Source organism: Musca vetustissima, unplaced genomic scaffold (genome assembly GCF_032173495.1).
Source record: "Musca vetustissima isolate MV318-11 ecotype Yass unplaced genomic scaffold, APGP_CSIRO_Mvet_v1 utg33934, whole genome shotgun sequence".
NCBI lineage: Eukaryota > Metazoa > Arthropoda > Insecta > Diptera > Muscidae > Musca > Musca vetustissima.
This window is the reverse complement of record NW_026873898.1, coordinates 62,871-81,879: the sequence shown is the minus strand read 5'-3', so window position 1 is coordinate 81,879 and position 19,009 is coordinate 62,871. Positions and strand designations below refer to the sequence as shown.

At 37.4% G+C, this 19,009-nt stretch overlaps 1 protein-coding gene across 1 annotated transcript; it reads right to left on the bottom strand.

The window, feature by feature from the left end:
* Positions 1–13,188: 13,188 nt before the first annotated feature.
* On the bottom strand, positions 13,189–18,785 carry LOC133328957 (heme peroxidase 2). The gene is made up of 8 exons (XM_061537464.1): positions 18,347–18,785; positions 17,935–18,283; positions 16,144–16,258; positions 15,529–16,070; positions 15,237–15,454; positions 13,785–15,172; positions 13,530–13,683; positions 13,189–13,454 (listed from the first exon to the last, which is right to left on the bottom strand). Exons 1-8 carry the CDS (start codon positions 18,687–18,689, stop codon positions 13,189–13,191), a joined length of 3,375 nt encoding a protein of 1,124 aa, XP_061393448.1. The 5' UTR covers positions 18,690–18,785.
* Between the last annotated feature and the right edge of the window lie 224 nt (positions 18,786–19,009).

The window sequence follows — 19,009 nt, the reverse complement described above, 5'->3', positions numbered from 1 at the left end:
TTTTAAGCTTTTATTCACATTTTCCCAACAAAGTGGCTGTAATTTGGCACTCAATATGTTGACGATTTTTTTCAAATTTTCCCTTAGAATTGGCTGTAATTTTATATTTTGGGTTCTGAAGGATTCTGATTAGGTGGAAAACCTCCCTACTGAAAATAATCAACAATGGTCCACAATAAAGTATAGCCACCATGTAACGGTACTTTTTTATTTTCGGACTTTTAATGATTTTTGACACATTTCACAAAATTGACTGTATTTATACCCTATTATAGCTTTGTGCAGCCCCAAGAGTTTGTAACGCCGCGAAATATTGGTCCTAGACCCACCTTTAAGTATATCGATTGTCATATCTCGACTAGCTGAGTCGATCTAGGCATGTGTGTCCGTCCGTCCGTCTGTCCATTATACTTTGTAAACACGATACAGGCCACAGTTATGGTTTGGCCCAATGAAGACCCCTATTGTTTTTGGTAAAGATCGGTTTATATATAGGGGATGAAATGGACCAAATACTTAATTTTTTTCCGTATTTCTGGTCGCTCCAGAAGCCGCAATTATGGCCTGAACATCGTGAAATTTTACATGGAGAAGGTACAACGTAATGAATTAGGTCTAGAATGATGTGTGCAAAGTTTCGTGAAAATCGGTTCAGATTTGGATATAGCTCCCATATATATTTTCGTCCGATTTAAGGTAAATGGTGTACCAAAGTCCCTATATATCTTTCGATTTGCACGAAATTAGGCGCAGCGTAATGAATTAGGTCTAGAATGATGTATGCAAAGTTTCGTGAAAATCGGTCGAGATTTAAATATAGCTCTCATATATATTTTCGTACGATTTTAGGTAATTAGTGCACCAAAGTCCCTTTATATCTTTCGATTTGCACGAAATTTGGCATAGCGTACTGAATTGAGTCTAGAATGATGAGTGGTGAGTTTTGGGAAAATCGGTTTAGATTTCGACATATCTCCCATATATATTTTCGTCCGATTTTATGTAAATGGTGCACCAAGGTCCCTATATATATCCTTCGATTTGCACAAAATTTGGCATAGCGTACTGAATTAAGTGTAGAGAGATGTGTGTTAATTTTCGTGAAAATCTGTTCAGATTTAGATATGGCACCCACATATAGATTATATATTGTTAACAACGCGGCGTACCGAATAGCGTGTATCAATTTTGCTATAAATCGTTTTCCATAAATTTTCCCATGATACGCGGGCGGCTCTAAATCTGTTCGAATGAAATTAAAGTTTGGATAGGTTGGAGAAAGAGGGAACATAGACATGCAATTGTTAGTATACATATGTAGAATATACCCAAAGTGGTGAAGGGTATCATATAGTCGGCCCAGTCCGACTTTACTACTTTCCTTACTGGTTTAAAAAGTCTGGCACATTAGAATTACATAAATCTGATTTGTTGACATCTTACCTTTTTAAAGCCTCGAAATAGCCCCCATAGGTCCCTTCGGCAGTTTTGTCACATTTCCGCATCAAAATGGGTGTAATTTGACACTCGATATGTTGACGAATTTGGACACATTTTCCTACCGAATTGGCTGAAATTTTATATTTTGGATTATGATTAGGTGGAAAATCTCCCTACTAAAATTATTCAGCAATGGTCCACAATTAACGGTACCTCTTGTTTTTCCGTCTTTCAAGGATTTTGGACACATTTTTCAACCGAATCGGCTGTAATTTTATATTTTGGATTATGATTAGGTGGAAAATCTCCCTGTTAAAATTATTCAGCAATGGTCCACAATTAACGGTACCTCTTGTTTTTCCGTCTTTTAAGGATTTTGGACACATTTTTCAACCGAATCGGCTGTAATTTGATATGTAGGGTTCTCATTGGTCCACAAGGAGGTATAGCCACCATGTAACAGTACCTTCAGACATTTTAACTTTTAAGGATTTTTTGACAATATGTCCCCACCTAAATGTCGCCGACCTATTTGAAGTGAAGTGGTTGAAGTGGCTAACAACTTTTTCAGTATAGGTTAATTTTTTCACAAGATTTCCATACAAAGGCCCTAAGTGTATTCAATTTTCTCAGAGCATAAATAAACCTTCTGTCAGTCAATTTACAATGACACAGTCTCCATATAAAGGTTTCGACATTTTTAAGAAATTGTGTTTTGGTTTAAAAAAAAATTGTCGATAAGTTTAAAATTTTGAACTTTCACATAATTAAAATTAAATTTTTCTCTCAAACTCTATCAAACTTTAGAATTCCCCCGAAATACTTGTGCAAAATTTATTAAAATCGGTTAAGTTGTCGCAGAGTTATTTGCATTTGAATCGGAAATAGAAATCGGACTACATAGTAACAGTGTTTGACCTAAAAGTATGCTATACTTTCTGATTGTACAAAGCAGATAAGAAAAATTTGCGTTTTCAAAAAATTCATTTTTGTGAGGTTTTTCATTCTCAGTTAACAGGTGCCCAGCACCGAACAGTAGGTATATTTCGCAACATCGTTGAATTTAAATGCAAATATCTCAGCGACTACATAACCGATTTTCATAATTTTTTTACAAGTGGTTCGGCAGAACTTCAAAGTTTTATATTATTTTGACAATACATATAAAAAATATGTTTTATAAGAAAAATTAGCGATGTGTAAATGTTCAAACATATTATAAATATCAACTATTTTTTTATAACCTTCACCACACTGTGGTACAGGGTATTATGTCTTTGTGCATATGTTTTTTAACAGGCAAAAGGAAACGAGATAGACACATGGTTCGTTTTGAGAATATGCATATAATCACTTTCTGAGTCGATTTACGCATGTCCGTCTGTCCGTCCGTCCATGTATTATTGCGAACAAAGTACAGCGCGCCAAAATCCATATATATCTTTCGATTTGCAAGATATTTGGCTTAGCGTACTGAATTCAGTCTAGACTGATGTGTCCAAAGTTTCGTAAAAATCGGTTCCGATTTAAATATAGCTCCCATATATATTTTCGTCCGATTTAATGTAAATGGTGCACCAAAGTCCCTATATATAGTTCGATTTGCACAGCGAAATTTTGCACAGCGTTATTAATTAGGTATAGAATGATGTGTGCTAAGTTTCCTGAAAATCGGTTCAGATTTAGATATAGCCCCCATATATTTTCGTCCGATTTAAGGTATATGGCGCACCAAAATCGCTATATATCTTTCGATTTGCAAGATATTTGGCATAGCGTACTGAATTCAGCCTAGACTGATGTGTCCAAAGATTCGTAAAAATCAGTTCAGATTTAGATATAGCTCCCATATATATTTTCATCCGATTTAAGGTATATAGCGCACCAAAATCCCTATATATCTTTCGATTTGCAAGATATTTGGCATAGTTTACTGATTTAAGTCTAGAACGATGTGTGTTAAATTTCGTGAAAATCGGTTTAGATTTGGATATAGCTCAAATATATATTTTCGTCCGATTTAAGGTAAATTATGCACCAAAGTCCCCATAGAGTAACTTCGGGTAATGTGGACCATGCGTCAAATGTGGACCACCCCCCATATCTAAGAAAATGCTTGAAATATGTCAATGCCGCCCTGATAAATATTTTCCTTATTAGTGAAAACAAACATAAAAACTGGGTTTTAATAAATAATTGCATTGTAGAAAATGAAGTAGTAGAAAATGTAGCTGTGATTGTAAAAGTGTGATTCGAACATTTTTTAGCACAATAGTCGAACGTTTTTGCACAATAGTCGAACACTTTGTTTTTCTCGAATATAAAGAAGTTATGTGGTTTTTCTGGTTTTCTTTAACAAAAATATACGTTTAGCTATAATTACAATCGGCGATTTTTAATTTTTATTCATTTTTGAAGCCGATAATTATTTTTATATAAAAATATTCAATGTCGGGTAATGTGGACCACTATAAAAAAGTGGGACCTTTTCATGAGGACGAGTTCGAAACGTGGGTGCATTTGATATGCGAGGAGGTATTCTATCCTCTGAAAACTCGATATGCGAAATTACAGGTGCTTCGGTTGGATAATGAAACAAGGACCTTAAAAATACCGCAAATGGGGCGGCTCCCTTAAATGGGGGCTATTCCAAAACATGAACCCATATATTTTTGCATTCATTGTTACCCAAGAGTGTAATAAATTGAAATATATCACAACCAAACCACAACCTACCTTTAACTTACTAATACTCATTATCCACACATACTGGTCCACATTACCCGCCAAGTTATTTTTATTTGCAGCTTAGAGTTTTTTGAAATATAATGCAATAATATTTTTATAGACAAATATATATAATTTTTGACCTGGAATATATTTAGCCAACAAATCTACTATGTTGTGAAAACAATTTGTTTTCAGTTTTTACCGTTGGTACGCCCACAATATCAAAAAAAGAAAATGGTGGTCCACATTACCCGAAGTTACTCTATATCTTTCAATTTGCAAGATATTTGGTATAGCGTACTGATTTAAGTAAATTTCGTGAATGATATATATGTGTAATATACCAACGTGGTGAAGGGTATCATATAGTCGGCCCAGTCCGACTTAACTCAAACACTCCATGAGCTGCCTCCGCTGCTTGCGCAAGTACCCATTCTTCAGATTCATACGGGTAGTATCAGTAGAGTGTGAGTTTTGTATGGCAAGAAGTGGCTTTGTTTCTGTTGACCAACACTATCCCTATCTCAAAACTTATGTCGTTTGTTTTATTTATGGCGGTATCGAGGTAGATTAAATCTCTGACAAACTCAAAGCTGTAGTTTTCAACTTCCTTAGTTGGTCGAGTGCCATCAGCTTGGACTTCTCACCATTTACTGCCAGACCCACTTTGGCAGACTTTCCAATTCGATTCAAGTTGACTGTTGCTGTTCGCTATATTCGACCCATTATATCGATGTCATAGCACTTTATATGCGATGGGAAGGAGATGTTGCAAGAATGCCGAAAGCAAACATGACTTTAAAAACCTCTGAGCGGATTGGGCTGTCGTAGTTTATATCAATCGATGTGGTTTTCGTGGGTCTTTTCCACGATTTCTTCGCAGAGTAAAAATCTGGTCAATAGTGGATTTGCCAGTTCTTTGAATTTGTATTGGTATGTTCCTATAATATCATTGACCGTAGTTGACAAATATCGCCTTGTCTCTGTTTTTGTGCACGTAACAGAATGCTGAGGTTGCAATCACTGGGTATGCATTTCTATAGCCAAATTGGTCCCGACAATCTACTGGTACATCATCTGTACAGCATCTGTTCACCGGTCTTAAATAGTTCGGCACCTGCTGCTTTATTATTCTTCAGCCAATTGATTGCTCTTCCCACATCATCTTGGCTAGGTGATATATAAAATTTCTAGAATTCATTCTGACACTATTTCAACGGGCGTAGAAACTAGCTACCACAGGTGATGCGCGAGGGGAGGTCAGTGTCCACAATTGAGATGAAAGAGATTCAGGATGGGAAATGGACATTGCCATGTTAAGGTCAATCAACCCCTACGGCTCTAATAGATCTCATTAATTCGTTTCCGAACCTATAAAGTATATATATTTTGTCTGCAGGCAGGTCAAGTTCGAATATGGGCTATATCGGTCCACGGTTAGACATAGCTCCCATATAATTTTCGGTATTTTGGTTTCAGCCGTATTCATTACATTGTATTCTTATTGGGTACCAAACTTCTCTACTAAAAATTATTAATATAGACCCACTTTTGCTGGTCGATATAACGGTACCCTCCAATTTTCAGTTTTTGTGCTATATTGATCGCATTTTCGCGGAATTGGCTGTGATTTAGAACTTTGCGTCCTTATTTGGTAGCAAATCTCTCCACTGAACATTATAAATGTAGGTCAATTTTTTCCGGTAACTCTCATATATAAGGTAATCCCCCAATTTTCGATATTTTGGGGTCTTGTGCGTGTTTTTCAACCGAATTCTCTGTAATTTTGTTTTTGTAGCCGTATATGGTAACAATTCTCCCACCCCCTTTCTATACCATTCACCGCACTGTGGTACAGGATATTATGTCTTTTTATATATGTTTGTAATATGCAAAAGGAATCGAGATAGGCCCATGGTTCCTTTTGGGAATATGCATAGAATCACTTTCTGAGTCGATTTACGCAAGTCCGTCTGTCTGACCGTCCGTCCGTCCATGTATTTTTGTGAACAAAGTACAGGTCGCATTTATGATCCGATTTGAATGAAATTTAGCACAGCTCATTAATTTGGCCCAAGGACGAAACCTATTGAAATTGGAAGAAATAGGTTCCGATTTAAATATAGTTCCATATATAGTTTCTAAAGGAGAAGACAATACTGCCAATATTGGTCCGATTGAGATAATGTTTTGCGCAGAGTACTGTATTATGTACAGATTGATGTATGCGAGATTTGTTGAAATCGGTTCAGATTTACCAGATATGCCTTCGATATGCACGAGATAAAATTGTGGACAGCGCACTGTGCTGCAGCAAACCAAATTGTATATGCCACGGTTGCTCCAGATTTACAAATAGCTCCACATACATTATTTTGTCCGATTTTATACAAATGGTACACAAAAGAATCCGATTGTGTATGTTTTTTTTTCAATTGATTCAATATCTATGTAGGTCACACATTTAGTTTCGCCCGATTCCATTTCAATGGTCCTCTAAATATTATATGTCTGTTCTATCTACAGGATAGTGTATATATTCGCATGTCTTGTATGCATCCAAAGTGGTGAAAAATATCATATAGTCGGCGTCGTCCGACTTTTGATCTTTCCTTACTGGTTTATTATATTTTAATAGTTATATGATTTGTTTCGCTTTTTGGGTTTTGTTGTAAAACTCTGTGGCAATCATTCTACATGCGGAGGATATTGGGATAAAAACCTAGAACGTAAGATTCGAGAAAGAACTATATCGGCCCGCACTATATCGGCCCATCTCCCATATAATGATATCTACCGATTTTCGACATTTTTAATATTTAGCGTAAATAAAGGTATTGTCATGCAAAAATTTTAATTTTTTTTAAATTGAGCTATATCAGTCATCAATTAGGCATAGCACCTCATATAATGATAACTACAAATGTTCGGTAATTCCTACGTGATGTAATCAATATTGGCCACCAGAGTCGCACTAAATTGTTTTTCTGCAATGCCAATTTTTTTACTGAACCAGCCGCTTTCACCCAACCCCCCGAAATAAAACCTGGGTAATTTGGTGATGGCCTCATGTAACTGTGCCCTCTATATTGCAGTATTTTAGGTATGTTCCACCCTACTATGCGTCGCCAATATCGGTCCATTTTTTGGTGTTTTTAGGAAAAATCTCCATTAAACATTGTTGAAATTTGTATTTGGTGTGCATTTTGATTTACATAAATCGGTTTGTAGAAATTTCGGTATAGGTCCACTTTTTGGTATGTTCCCTATATTTTCATTTCAAGTACATGTCCGTATACATATGGTGGAGGGTATCCAATGTTCGACCCGGCCGAAATTAACACTTTTATCACTTGTTAGTTAGTTAATTTGGTCATTTGGTGAACGAGATGATCTAGTTGAACTCCGATTGTTCCTTTTGAAGAATAGCTATTTTAAACTAGTTCATTCCACAAAGACCCAACTCTGCCATCCATTCCTAAATTATTCCCAATCACAAAATTGAACACCAATATCTTTTTTATTAGACTTACAAAATATAACTTTATTTGTTAAATTTTCGTGGAAAATCGATACACTAACAAATACATACAAATATATACGAATATTTATTTTTTTATTATATTATTTCATTATTATATAGGTTCGCTTAATATGACATAATTGTTCACCTCATCGTCATCGTTTTATAATTTATATATTTTAATAAATAAGCAATAGAAATGCAATAGAAATCTAATGGAACAATATTATTATTATTTTGATTTAGTATATATTAAAAAAATATGATTTCTATTAACGTATATAGTTACTTTATATATAAAAGTATAAAAAATCACTAAAAATTAAATTGTTAGGAAAAAATTGTGGGCAGTAAGAAATAGTAGAAAAAAAAAAACAAAAATAAAAACAAAACAATTTTATACATGAATTCATTAAAAACTATTGATAGACAAACATTATGGAAGAAATAACCAGTAAAATTCCGAACTTTTACGTAAGGTAATAATAGAAAATCAAAAAAATTATAATTGTTTGGGATTTTATATAAGAAGAAAACAAATTCATTTATAAAAAAAGTGCATTCATATATAATAAGTCTTTGATGTTTTATAACAATTAGGTAAATTATTTTTTAATAGGGAATAGAGTTTCGAAATCCCTTCAAGTATTTTTTTGTTTTATTGCCAAAAAATGTATTTCTTTTTTTGGCAAAAAACAATATTTACATGCATATTTTCTGTTTTTCTAACAATATTATTATTTTTAAAAGTTTTTTTATTAAATTATTTACATTAGTTATATAAAGATATCGTTCGTTTTAAGTATAACAAAATAAAAATTATTTAGTTTTCTAAAGGAAAAACATAAATGTTGTATATAAGAACGTTTTTTAAAGCCTCTCAAAATTTGTTTCGGCTTGCAAAACTAGATCAAGTTCTTTCGCTCTTTCTTTTTCAAAAAAAACTAATGGCGGACTTATTGGATTTTGTTGTTGATGTTGGTTTTAAAGACTTGTCTTTAAGGAATAACAATAAAAATTACATTTACTTTAGGTTATATGTATTAAAAAATAGTTTCCTTAATTTACAATGATGCTATGAATGGTGTTAAATCGGGGAACTTAAAGAGGTTTTGTGGTCTGGAACGTTGAACACGTGATGGCGGCACTGAGGCACCCTGTCTTGCCTGGGCATTAAAGTTGCCACCATTTTGTCCGGTCAAATAGATGCCACACTGTGAGTTGCAGACTTCATCGCGTAGAATAGCTTCCTTGGGCCATTGTCGTATCAATTGACCACAGTCGGTAATACGTAGTGATGCGCATTGGGCCTGGTGAAGAGGGAGAAAGAGAAATTTAAATTAGTACACATTGCGTTAAAGGAAACTCAATAAATCAACTTACTCCTTCAGTTGAGCAGACACAGCTGGTACATGGCGAGGGGAAAGCGGATTCACCAACTCTCACATGACGATTACCAATCTGACAACCTTGTACATTTTCACGCCAAGCACTCAAATCGATTTGTGGCATTGAATGACAGGGGACACGTGGGTTCCTGGAAATAGAAATAGAAAAATAATATGAGAAAAAGGATTATTAATAGTAAATACGACTGCCTATCAAAGTCTTCTGTGAAGAATTAAACGTTGAATATTAAGGGATCTCTTCTGTTGGTAAATTGGCCCCTTACGATTAAATTAATTCATAGGCCCTTTAAATGAATCTTTCAATTGAACTACTTTGTTCGTGAACTCCCTCCCGTTCGTTTTCAGACGGCTCGTAATAAAGATACAATTTTACGAGAGAATTACGCCTAAGACATTTTAAAAACATTGTTTCAAAAGCTGACACTCTTTTAATATCTCTGTTTGAACTACGATTGGATGAGAGTGAACTAGGTGAACGAGACCAAATGGAGGTAAATGAACGAAAGTACTGGACCTAGTTAGATAAAATATGGACCATGATGGAAAATAGCGTCCCTAATATAGAAGATTAAGGAACGATGTCTCACTTAATAAATAATAATGAAAAGACTTCTCACGATACTAATTCAGCAATGGATTTCCGCCAAGGGGAGTAGATCAGAATGTTACCTAACGCGTCCACAACTTGCGGTTATTCTTGGGTGAATTTTGGGGGAGAGTCTCTATGGTGACTTTAATTACCTTCTTCCGCCACAACAAGTTATTCAGTCGTAGTTGCCAAGCTCTTATCATGGAACGAGACTATGCCATGGTCGATCACAAAGCATCACTCAAAAAACCTCTTCTAAAACCAGTAAGGAAAGCAGTAAAGTCGGACTGGGCCGACTATATGATACCTGTCACCACATTGGGTATATACTACATATGTCTCCTAACAGATCTCGCTTTTTCGAAGGAACATTGACATGAAAATGAACGAACTTAAATATGCGATCTTTATCTATAAGTAAACCGACTAATATCAATTTTAACATATGCCATTCTGCAACCTATTCTAAATTTTGTAAATAGATTTAAAGCAAACTTTACACACGCTATTTGGTATGCTTCACTGTTTAAACTGTAATATCAATCAGGCACCCATTGATTATTTGGTTTACAATCAACATGAATGGGTCGAAATTATATATGGAAGCTATGCTATATCTAAATCTGAACCGATTTCAAGGAAACTTGCAGATATTAACTTATTCTAATTTCAGTACGTTTTGCCAATCGGGCTATTATGGGTCTTTAGTACACCATTTACTTAAAATCTGACGAAAGTATATATATAGGAGCTGTATGTAAATCTGAACCAATTTCAAGAAAACTTGACACACACAAGGTTATAGTAACTTCAGTACATTATACAAAATTGTGTGCGGGTCGGCCAATCTTTTGTTCTTTAGTGCACAATTTACATTAAATCGGACGAAAATATATATATGAGCTATATCTAAATCTGAACTGATTTTCACGAAACTTAGCACACATCATTCTGGACCCAATTCAGTGCCCTATGCCAAATTTCGTGGAAATCGAAAGATATATAGGAACTTTGGAGACCCATTTACCTTAAATCGGACGAAAATATTCTACTGGGGCTATATCTAAATCTGAACCGATTTTCTCGAAACTTGGCACACATCATTCTGGACTTTGGTGCCCCATTTACCTTAAATTGGACGAAAATATATATGGGAGCTATATATAAATCTGAACCGATTTTCTCGAAACTTGGCACACATCATTCTGGACCTAATTCAGTACTCTGTGCCAAATTTCATGCAAATCGAAAGATATATTGGGACTTTGGTTACCCATTTACCTTAAATCGGACGAAAATATATATGAAAGCTATATCTAAATCTGAACCGATTTTTCCCAATTTTAATAGGGTTCGTCCTTGGGCCAAATAAGTGACTTGTGCCAAATTTCATCTAAATCGGATTATAAATGCGACCTGTACTTTGTTTACAATTTAACATCTACAGACGGACGGACAGACGGACGGACATGCATAAATCGACTCAGAAAGTGATTCTATGCATATTCTCGTGTCTATCTCGTTTCCTTTTGCCTGTTACAAACATATGCACAAAGACATAATACCCTGTACCACAGTGTGGTGAAGGGTATAAATACAGATAAATGCCATAGTCCTCAGTTTCGGCGCCTACAAGCGTAGTGGATGAACATATCCGCCATGAAATCTTCGACCACATTGTTTACCGCATGTACTGCATAGATGAGAATGTCATGTGCAAGTCGAGGGCCATACAATTCCGACTACCAACAATACCAATGTTCTCGGGGGCACATTCGACAGCATGTTCAAAACGTCGGCGCAAACCACAGCTATCTGCGATAAGTTGAAAAGTAGGAACAAGGCCCACAAGTCGCTTGCGGCATCCGGATGCAGATAAGGAAACATTGATGAACTCTTACAAAGCGATAGGTTGGTCTGTGGCCGGATATGTGGTACCAGTATGGTCTGCGATCACTGGTGAAGTATTCAGACCTGTCAGAACACCGCGAGAGAGAACTGCCTCCTCATGACACCAGAGGACCATCTTCATGGGTAGACGAAAATCCTTCCTCTGTTCACCGCATGTACTGCATTGATGAGAATGCCATTGAATGTGCAGGTCGAGGGGCATAAAATTTCGACTACCAAAAATACCAAAATTCTCGGGGGCACATTCGACAGCATGTTCAAAACTTCGGCGCAAATTGCGACGTCGCATGTGAAGTTGTCTCTAGTTAACCCCCCAACGGATGACACAACTTTGATCAGCCCGTTCACGATTGGGAAATTTGTTTTAGCGATTTTTGATTAATCGAGTGGGAACCCCTCGAGACGTTAAGATGTCTTGACACCATCTGCCACTGCGAAAGAGAGCAAGAGAGTGTCGAATTCGGCTTGAAGGTGTGTCCGTAAAAAGACATTTAGAAAGGCTGACACGGCGCAACTCCCATTTGAGCAACAATAGGACTTCAGCGGCGGCTTTAAGTAGCTGTGAAGAGACTGCGGTCCCCATATGATCAGCAACCTACAGAGAAGAGACCCATATAATCGCTTGAATTGCGGATTCATGGGTTTTTATGAACCTCAGAAGTAACGTTTAATGAAAAATGAACCCTCATTCCAATGGTCCTTAGGCAACTTCGGTAAACTCTTTAGATGTTTCAGGTATTCAAAGGCAAAACAGTTGGATGAATAGATAACCCAATCACCGTTGTTAGTGTTATACTTTATGGCGACCAAATCACCCTCAGACATTCTTAAAGTGCTTATAAGAAAAGTGTGAAAATCATCACCGTTCAGAAGTTCGCTGAGATGGAAAGAGGACCGGAATTGTAATATCGAAAACTTCAAGAGCAATAATTATGGACCTACATGGTCAACCGACAGACATAACAGACAATTTCTTTGGTTCGAAGATTTGGTAGAAGTTAATAATCGAAAAGGCAGTTTAAGAAATTAAAGTGTGGAACAATTGACAGATACACGTGAAAGGATATTTCTAGTGATCCTTGTTTACACGCTACCTGGTCCTGATATAAATAGTGCAATCAAATGAACATTAAAGAAGGAATACTGTGGCGATAATTGGACTGCATACGTCAAGTAAATTGTATGTCTATGGATGAGAAAAATGCATGCTTCATTTAACGAAATAAAAAAATTAGAGATACGGAAAACTATACACAAGGAAATCTATAACGTTTTGAACTCATTCTAAATGTAGGAAACAATGCTTTTGAAACGAAAAAAATTGGACCCGGGTAAAAATAGTTCGTATTTTCTATCCCTTTACATTTAAAATACTTACAAGAAATTGCTGGGCAAATCGAAGGCAGCACGTTGCATATCACCGGGAATTTCCAAATTTTCACAAGTGATCTTGGCCAAAGTGGTCTTGCGGATTTCAGCCAATTGGGCTTCGGTGAATTTGACTTCAGGGTTTTGATTTTCGTACCTAAATAACAAAAAATATAAAATTAATGCAACTCGCATTTCCAATCTTTCAAAAATTCAACCTACCAGAAACGATCACACTTTCTCAACTGTCTGAATTGAATACCAATAATACAGGCCAAGGTGGGGCCAACCAAACCTCCCTGCAATGGTCTCTCAGTCATGGCACCAGGGAATAGATCAATATCATCGACAGTGGGATAGATTTTCTTGAAACGGGCAATAACTTCAGCGGGGATTTCACGGCTCAGATCATTCCAGGTGGTGGCACGTTTCAGATTACACAAAGCACGATAGTTGTTGTACGATGGTAGACCGTGGTCGCGACCTGAACAAATTATAAAAAATTTTATTATTTTGTGTTGTAAATTCCAAAATTAAAATTATTCTTTGAAATCCTTACCTCTTTGAATATTCAAGGCAATCAAATCGACACCAGAGAAGGGAATCTTGCGATCCTCGAACAAATGATTGGTAACCTCACCGGTAATAAATTGATCCAAAGTTTCCATGGGAGTGGCAACCAAACCACGCATAATTTCATCAATAATACCAGGCTTTTGTTAGAAGAGAGAGTGAGGGAGAGAGAGGGAAAATTACCAAAATTAATTTCTCTGAAATATGGAAAGGGGGAAAAGTAAATCCCAATATCAATTACCTGTAAAAGAGCATCCATTTTGAAGAAGCCATCACGCAATAGAATTGGTGGATCAACGGGTTGATGTTGAGGACTCAAACGAGGAATGTGAGGTCTGAGTAGAGAGTGACCAATACGGAAGGCAGCAGCAGCAAATTCATTGAAAATAATTGGGGAGCATGATGGATTGTAGTCCTTGTAGTATCCTTGGGGCAACAATTTCAAACCGTACAAATTGACGGCATTCCAACTCAAGATACGTGGCAAGAATTCATTGAAGGTAATATGCTGCACCTGGGCACTGACAATACGACGGGCATGTTGGAACAACTGATCACCATTCCAGTGAGGATTGACACCACGCAAACCTTCTACGATGCGATTGTGTTCACGCAAGAATATCGTGTGGATGGCAGTCAAACCTGGCTGTTCGGAGGCACGATCATCACCGGCATCGAAGCACAAACGATTGCGAGATTTACATTCAGGATGGACATTAGTTTGAGGCAACAATTCCTTGCCACGGATGGGATGGATGGTGGAGTTCAGACGACCGGAGAAACCACGCAAGCGATTGGCCACACAGGGATTTTCACCATAGATCATAGAGGCATCCAAGAAATGGGTATTTTGATTGATTTGATCACGAGGACCCAAAGTCAATTGGCCGGGCAAAGATCTCATCGAGGGGAAGCACAGACGTTCGCCACTCGTGACATTCACTTCGGGATAGTAGTAATCACCGGGTGGTACTGGGAAAGGATTACATTCAGGATGCACTGTCTGAGGGGAGTTGCATCTGCGGCAGCTGGGAATGGATTCGTGGAAACCTTTGTGAATGGGTGTCATGGTCAAATCGTGATCGATGAATTGGGCGAACTGCATAGTCATGAGCGAATAGCGGGTGTGCAAATTGGAAATGTCAGGATGGATAACTGTTGACACAGTACGAGGATTGGGCAATGGAGCACCAGTAACAGCAAGCAATCTTGGTTTGGAAACACCATCATCATACTGGGCAGGCAGCAGACGGGAGAAGGTGGTCAAAGCTTTACCCCAGCTAGGGTTACGCAAATTGTTACAATAACCGGTCATGCTACGGAATGGTGAGGTGGTGTCACAGGCAACGGCGGGATCATCACATTCCTTGGTGGCCTGATGGGTGGTGGGCAAAAAGCTGGTAATATCAATGGTGGACAAAGTCTCAGTGAGGTCATTGCGATTGAAATTGCTCAAGCTGGAATCGAAGATCTGACGTTTACGACGATTAATGGAATTCAAGGTGTTGACAATTTCATTCGAAGCCAATTCATAGATCAGAGAGGAGTTGGCCAACAATAAGGCTTGGCGATTGGCTTTGCTGAAGGAGGCGGCAACACCATCAGGGCTCTTGGCACTAATGCCACCCTCTGGAAAATAAGAGAAAACATTAAAATCGGAACTTGTCTTATTTGTTCCACCATTCCAACTTACGTGCCAACCAGGATTCATATTCGAAACGTTTACGTTCTTCCAATTCGATTTTGGCCCTTTCCACGGCAGCTTCCAAGAGATCAGGGCTCAATTCACTAATAACCTCCTTAACCTCGGGTTCCACCTCAACATGTTCAATGGATTCGACTTCATCGGCATTCGATTGCCATGGGCGTAAATCGAATTTGGCAATTTGATCACAGCTCAAAAGGGTGTTCCTGCACAAAACAACAAAAAAGAAAATGAGTTCCAAAAATTCTCGAAATTCATGTGAAATTCCTCCCCAACTTACAAGAAATTATCCTGGGCAATAAAAGCCTTCGACTGGGCCTCTGACACCTGATTTGAGGCACACAACAATCCAGACAAAGTGGTCTGACGAATAGCCTTCAACTGTTCCAGGGTGAATGAGGATGGTGGAATATCATTTTCATACCAGAAACGATCGGTCTTTTTCAAATGTTCAAATTGCAAGGAGAGCAGACAGGTAATGGTGGGACCAAACAATGAACCCACAGCAGGATCTTCCAACAAAGCACCGGTGAGTAAATCAATATCATTAGCCGTTTGATAGATATCCCTCAAATTGGTAATATATTCCTCGGGAATGGTTGAATATTTCGAAAGATTTTCGAAGGTGATGTTGGCATTATCATCGAAGCGTTTTTCACACAAATCCAGGGCTTGGACATAGGGTGGAATACCATGATCACGGGCACGATGCAGAGCCAAGGCCAATTCACTCCAACCTTCTTGGTTGACTGTTGAGGGCAGGAGAGATTTTTGTAGGGCCTGTACGGAAAGTAATTGAGTGGCGGACATGGTGTTGGAGAGCTAAGGAGTAGAACCAAGAAAAACAATGAGGTTATGGATGCTATAGGAAAAACAGGATCAAATAAATTCTTACCATTTCTGGTGGGTACATGGTGAGGAAAGCAGGCATGGCGCTGGTGGCAAATTCATTGTAAATACCTCCACGGTTGGTGCTGGAATAGTTGGTGGAGTGTTTTTCGGCAGCAAGTCTGGGAGGAAGAGAGGAAAATACGAAAAATTAATGTCAGGATGCCAAAGTTTTTTCAGAAGCTAAATTTTTTGTAGGCTAACATAGGCTTGCATTTTTTAAAGAATAATTTTTTGAAAGGACCTACAGAGGCGTGGCTTTTTTAAAGAATATTTGTTCATGGCCTAAAATTAGGCGTGGATTTTTTAAACAATATTTCTTCATAGCCTAACTGAGGTGTAGATTTTTCAAAGGATATTTTTTCATGGCTTAACTGAAGCGTGGATTTTTTAAAGAATATCTTTTCAAGGCCTAGACAAAGCGCGGATTTTTTAAAGAATATCTTTTCAAGGCCTAAACAAGGCGCGAATTTTTTAAAGAATATCTTTTCAAGGCCTAAACAAGGCGCGGATTTTTTAAAGAATATCTTTTCAAGGCCTAGACAAGGCGTGGATTTTTTAAAGAATATCTTTTCAAGGCCTAAACAAGGCGCGGATTTTTTAAAGAATATCTTTTCAAGGCCTAAACAAGGCGCGGATTTTTTAAAGAATATCTTTTCAAGGCCTAAACAAGGCGCGAATTTTTTAAAGAATATCTTTTCAAGGCCTAGACAAAGCGTGGATTTTTTAAAGAATATCTTTTCAGGGCCTAAACAAGGCGCGGATTTTTTAAAGAATATCTTTTCAAGGCCTAGACAAGGCGTGGATTTTTAAAGAATATCTTTTCAAGGCCTAGACAAAGCATGGATTTTTTAAAGAATATCTTTTCAAGGCCTAAACAAGGCGCGGATATTTTAAAGAATATCTTTTCAAGGCCTAAACAAGGCGCGGATTTTTTAAAGAATATCTTTTCAAGGCCTAGACAAGGCGCGGATTTTTTAAAGAATATCTTTTCAAGGCCTAAACAAGGCGCGGATTTTTTAAAGAATATCTTTTCAAGGCCTAGACAAGGCGTGGATTTTTTAAAGAATATCTTTTCAAGGCCTAAACAAGGCGCGGATTTTTTAAAGAATATCTTTTCAAGGCCTAAACAAGGCGCGGATTTTTTAAAGAATATCTTTTCAAGGCCTAAACAAGGCGCGAATTTTTTAAAGAATATCTTTTCAAGGCCTAGACAAAGCGTGGATTTTTTAAAGAATATCTTTTCAGGGCCTAAACAAGGCGCGGATTTTTTAAAGAATATCTTTTCAAGGCCTAGACAAGGCGTGGATTTTTAAAGAATATCTTTTCAAGGCCTAGACAAAGCATGGATTTTTTAAAGAATATCTTTTCAAGGCCTAAACAAGGCGCGGATATTTTAAAGAATATCTTTTCAAGGCCTAAACAAGGCGCGGATTTTTTAAAGAATATCTTTTCAAGGCCTAGACAAGGCGCGGATTTTTTAAAGAATATCTTTTCAAGGCCTAAACAAGGCGCGGATTTTTTAAAGAATATCTTTTCAAGGCCTAGACAAGGCGCGGATTTTTTAAAGAATATCTTTTCAAGGCCTAGAGAAGGCGTGGATTTTTTAAAGAATATTATTTTAATTATCAGGTGCGTGGATTTTTCAAAGAATATTTCTTCAGTGGTTATCAGAGGCATGGATTTTTTAAAGAATATTTTTTCCAAAGGTTATCCGAGTTGTGGATTTTATAAAGAATTTTTTTTCGGGGTCTACTAGTGGTTTTTATTAAATATTTTCCGAATTCATTTCACTTACCTCAAACCTTCCTTAGCTGTAGTTTCCTGACCCAAAACCAAGGGCAAAAATTCATTATAGGTAATATGTTGGATTTGAGCAATAATAATACGTCTGGCTTCTAAGAAGACATCTTCCTCAGACCAATCGGTATTCAAATGGGCCAATTCTTCGGCGATTTTATTGTGTTCTTGTAACAAGGCACGATGCAAAGCACCAGTGGCACCGGGGACACGGCAATATTTGCAAGATTCAACTTTAACACCACCGCTGATGAAGGTACGGATATCATGGAACTCCTGCATGGTGGAACCATAAAGGCCGCTGGCATCAATATAGGCCGAGGCCACGTTCATTTGTTCACGTTGATCTGGGAAAATAAAAATTTAATAAATATTCGAACCCCTGGAAATTCATTTTCTCAGAAACTTACGTCTATTACATGTCTCAGCATCATAACCAGGCGCCGAACGTCTATATTCCTTACAATCTTCACCAGATCTTACATAACATTGTTCAATTTCATGAGGATTACGTTCCAAACCCGAGTGACAACATTTACCATCAATAGGCAATTGACTAACTTCGTACAAATCATTGGCCAACAATTGACCCCAGGCTGGTAACATGGCAGTGATATGTGGATGTCTCAATTCACCATCGATATGTTTTTGCAATTGTTCAATGACAAATTCAGCTTCAGGCAAGGCGTGTCTACCATGGGAGGTACGTGGACGACTAACACCATCAGCATAATCAGCGGCCAAAAGGCGCATGAAAATATCACCACGTGCACCCCATTTACGATGTGACACGTTATTACATTCACCGGTGGGCAAACGATATTTGCTTGGTGGGCAAACATCAAAACCCTTAACCGCATTATCATCTTCACCATTGCAAGTGGTTAGGGAACGCGCCCTTTCCAATTGTAAAGCTTTTAGTGCATTATCTTCGAGATCTTCGGGGATGCGTAGCAGGGAGGCTGGCGAACATAAACACCTGGAATTGTAGAAAAAAAGCAACAAAAATAAGTATTTTGATTTTTTAAAGATATTTCAGAAATGCGGATTTAAAAAAATAAAAAATAAAAAAC

Coding starts and splice junctions, on each gene's coding strand:
- LOC133328957 (XM_061537464.1), bottom strand. CDS start 18,689: ATGCGCCTTTTGGCCGCTGATTATGCTGATGGTGTTAGTCGTCCACGT. Junction 16,259..17,934: donor ACAGCTAAGGAAGGTTTGAG/GTAAGTGAAATG, acceptor TCTTCCTCCCAG/ACTTGCTGCCGAAAAACACT. Junction 15,455..15,528: donor ATTGCCCAGGATAATTTCTT/GTAAGTTGGGGA, acceptor TGTTTTGTGCAG/GAACACCCTTTTGAGCTGTG.